The sequence below is a fragment of the Dendronephthya gigantea genome, unplaced genomic scaffold, assembly GCF_004324835.1.
Source record: "Dendronephthya gigantea isolate DGI-Jeju-01 unplaced genomic scaffold, DenGig_1.0 000020F, whole genome shotgun sequence".
In the NCBI taxonomy this organism is placed as follows: Eukaryota; Metazoa; Cnidaria; class Anthozoa; order Malacalcyonacea; family Nephtheidae; genus Dendronephthya; species Dendronephthya gigantea.
In genome coordinates this window covers 1063607-1067474 of record NW_021163030.1, presented here as the reverse complement: position 1 = coordinate 1067474, position 3868 = coordinate 1063607, and the positions used below count along the sequence as shown (strand labels likewise).

Here is a 3868-nt window from a genome sequence, read left to right as displayed (position 1 = left end):
TTTATTGTCCATTTCGTCTAATTTAAGTTTCTGTTCAATTCAAAGGTCAGCAGCTGTTTACTTGCGATTGCTATTCGTCCACGCAATGCATGGTACGCGCTCTTGAATGACAGACTAAAAGTGCATGTTCATTGTGACTAAGTATACAGCCTTCATACGATTAAGGATATTTTTGCTTCGAATTTGCATTTTTTGTGCCAACCATGCATTACTGTCTGTATGTAACTGTGTCATAAAAAATGGCCTTCCAACAGTCTTGCTCTCTCTTCCCTCCTAGTCCTCCTCTTGGTAATTCATTTCATCATGCAGCAGGGTTTTTTTGAGGTTAAACATTACAAACTATTTAAAACACAAACAATTTCATTGTTTTTCTATTATTTTTCTGTGCTCAATGTCCTTACGGCTACGACAACGACAACCTCGTTTAATACCTCTGGCTCTGTGGACTCGGAGCGCGAGGGATGGAAAGGGCCGTTTGAATCAGATCGATTGAACGTGATGAGTGAAACAAAAACCTAAATTAGACATAATAAACAATTAAATCAGAAATGATTGTAAGTTGAAATAAAAAAATACAAAGAAACTTTGACGTTTCAAGCTAGCAAAGATCCACCGTCTGGGAGCCGGTTAATAAACGCGAGAAAAAAGGACATTTTTGTAAACGTCCAAACAAAAGGTCTTTGCTAATATGGTTCATGTAAATATACTCAAAATATTTTACTTTTTCTTTTAGAATGAATCACCTAATCAAAATTTTTGTGTTTGTTTTTGTATCCCTGGTGGCTTCTACATACGCAAACAAAGCACTCTGTCAAAACGCCTGCAAAACAGACTTTTATCAATGCTTTCGTGATTGTGACACTCCAAAAACCTGCAACGCATGTATTCAATATAAACTGGATTGTTTTAATATATGCGGCCAAGCAAGCAACGGTTCGAAGCGTAAACGCCGTGATAGTGATAGTGATCCTGCGAAGATAAAAAACATACACCGATTGAAGAATGACGTTATTATACTATACATAGCAATATATTGTAGTTATGATATTTAAATCCTGTATATTTAAAAAGTATTTAATTAAAGCCTTATTTAAACATTTGTACAGAAATTATATATAGGCATGGCAAAAACTTTACAAATGTCACATTGTAAATAACTATATGACTGTAGTAACCATGTCGATGGGCACATGTTATACTTTACTCTTAGGTTTTCAGTTAAGCATAAATTTTATGCGAAAGAAATTATACAATGTATAATTGATTGTTTGTCAATTAAAAAACCAAATAATTAAAAGTAATTTCATATTTTCCATAACAGTGACCGAGACAGATCTCTGTAGGAAACACGCCAGTGTACTGTATCGCTACTGATATATAATATCCTTTTGTTTATAACGCCAGTAGCTAAAAAACCGCTAATCTCTAATCTCTACCCTGGCAGGACCTCTTTTACCAAAGACCCTCCTGCATGCCCTTGGAATGACTAGAACAGACTGATGTATATCCTAAAAGAAACGACGCATTTAACCTGCATTTGTCAAATATCCAAATTCTTTTTCATTCAGTGAAGATGTATATTTTTCGTCTCTTACAATAGCGTGCATGTGATGTATTTTCTCCGTCTCTTAAAATAGCCTATAAAGCTTTTGTTCCGTTTTTTCAAATAGTCTCTTTGTGGTTTTCGGGCTCTTCTGTGATCTGAACAGTATGACAAAAAACATTTTAATTAAAGTCCATCTCATGCATGTTTCGGCTTTCGTTTTCCGTCAGTTTTCCTAACACTTCATGCAGAGATGAGAATATTATATCAAGCCTTTATACTTTCCACGAGACTTCCTTTTTATATTTGATATTGTTCTAGCTGAGTATTATTTTCACTTCCTTTGCCCGTTAAGAGAGAATAAAACTTGCTGTCCTTGCTAAGGTGGTAGCATTGTCGTTCAGGAGTTAGACAAAACGGTATCGTTCTATCGAAAAGATGAAGCTGATTTTGCCGCTAGCTTTTGTAGCAATGATTGCATTGAATTGTAAGTTTTTAAACAAATTTCAATATGTTTACTATTCCAATATTCCTGAAGCTATAAGATGAAATTTCAATCCTGGCGTTGAGCTTGCACGGCACGCGCGGAGAAGTATACTTTATTGATTTTAAATTTTTATTTTACAGTTGCAGAGACATTTGAGGAAGGTAATTGCAATTCGATCAATTTATTCATTCCCGTACTTTATAATTTCACTTATACATTTAAACCTAGGCTATATACCAAAAAACAGTGACATCTGTGTATAAATTTAACCTCACTCATTCACGCATGCGTGTTCAGTAAGAAAGTTTGATATAAATTGCAATTGCAGACAATGAAATGCGGATGTCGGATCCTGGTTGGTCAAGATTGAAAGGTGAGGAAATCAAAATGCTCGTAAATAAGCCGGATAGATTATATTATAACAATATGTTAAAAAATGGCATGTGCATGTAAAAGGTTTATTTAGGCGTCGACGAAAACAACAGAGGAGACATGGGATGAAAGGAGAGAAAGGATCTCCAGGACCACAAGGACCACAAGGAAGAAAAGGATCTGCGGGACCACCGGGACAAAAAGGTATACTCCTGCAGTCAAATCCGGGTTTAAAATTCTAGCAGAAATAGCTTGACGACTAAATCGGTTTGATTCTTTCGAAGGTGAGCCGGGACAAAGAGGAGAACAAGGTATGAAAGGTGACACGGGAGCAACTGGACCTGAGGGAATCCAAGGGCCTGCAGGATCTCAAGGAGCCCGAGGTGATAAAGGTGAACCTGGTTTACAAGGCAAAACTGGCGTAATGGGACTCCCTGGAAAACCAGGACAAAAAGAGTTTGGTGAGCCTGGCTATCCAGGAAAACACGGCGAAAAAGGCGAAAGAGGAGAGAAAGGAGATAGAGGTATATACAAAGTTATAGTAATTCAAGTTTAAGCCCAATGTATGTTCAAAGCGCATTCATTTAGACTCTTTTCTACTAATCGCAACGACCAACTCGGAAGCTCGCTGCGAGGGTTTCCCAAAACGGGTGTTTATACAATTTATAAATTTTATACCTAATACCAGGTGAGATTGGATTGCAAGGTGAACCAGGGAGAGATGGCGAGAAGGGGGAACGCGGATCTGAAGAATCGAATTAAACATCAACTTTTGTCTTTTGATATTATTGAGATTATCAAAAAATGACTCAGATATTACTATCGGAAAAGTCACTCACAACTTAGGTTTGATTTTGTCACAATAAATATCAGCTTTCGATCAACCAGATGCACATCTCAATTGGATGCACCTTTCAAAACACACTCATCCGCACACATGTATTTGGCATATTCTGTACAGCGGTTTCTTCTTGACAACGGTTTGGAAAACTATAGTCTGCATGCAGACGTAAATTCACTGGTAATATACGCTTGTATATTAGTGTAAAATGTAATGACCTGGGTCATTTGATCAGTTGTTGATTTAAATAGTCCATTTTGATGGGCTAAGAATTACAATTTTGTAAACACAATTTCGCACAGCTCATGTTTGGAGAGTAGGACGCGCTAATTCATATATTTTTCGTATACTTTCTTCACGTCTGCGCGCACGCTAGGAAAATATCGATTGTCATCTTCACGTGATGTTCTCTATATATTTCAGGTGTGACTGGACCACCTGGCCCTCCAGGTCGAGCTGACTGCAAGATCGTGAGAAGCCAGAATGCAACATTGATTTGTGATGTTGGTTACGTCATAGTTCGTTGCTGGGGACCTTGTGGACAGAAAAAATGTACGGGAATTCAAAATGTATATCACCGTGTAAATATTACAAACGACTACTGCAAGAGACTTACGCTGTTTGC

The 3868-nt window shown here is 37.3% G+C and overlaps 1 protein-coding gene across 1 annotated transcript; it reads left to right on the top strand.

Annotated features, from left to right (window-relative positions):
• The first annotated feature begins 1884 nt into the window (after window positions 1-1884).
• On the top strand, window positions 1885-3164 carry LOC114521527 (collagen alpha-1(XXIII) chain-like). The gene is made up of 6 exons (XM_028541996.1): window positions 1885-2030; window positions 2171-2191; window positions 2359-2403; window positions 2487-2606; window positions 2687-2926; window positions 3091-3164. Exons 1-6 carry the CDS (start codon window positions 1982-1984, stop codon window positions 3162-3164), a joined length of 549 nt encoding a protein of 182 aa, XP_028397797.1. The 5' UTR covers window positions 1885-1981.
• The last annotated feature ends 704 nt before the right edge of the window (window positions 3165-3868 follow it).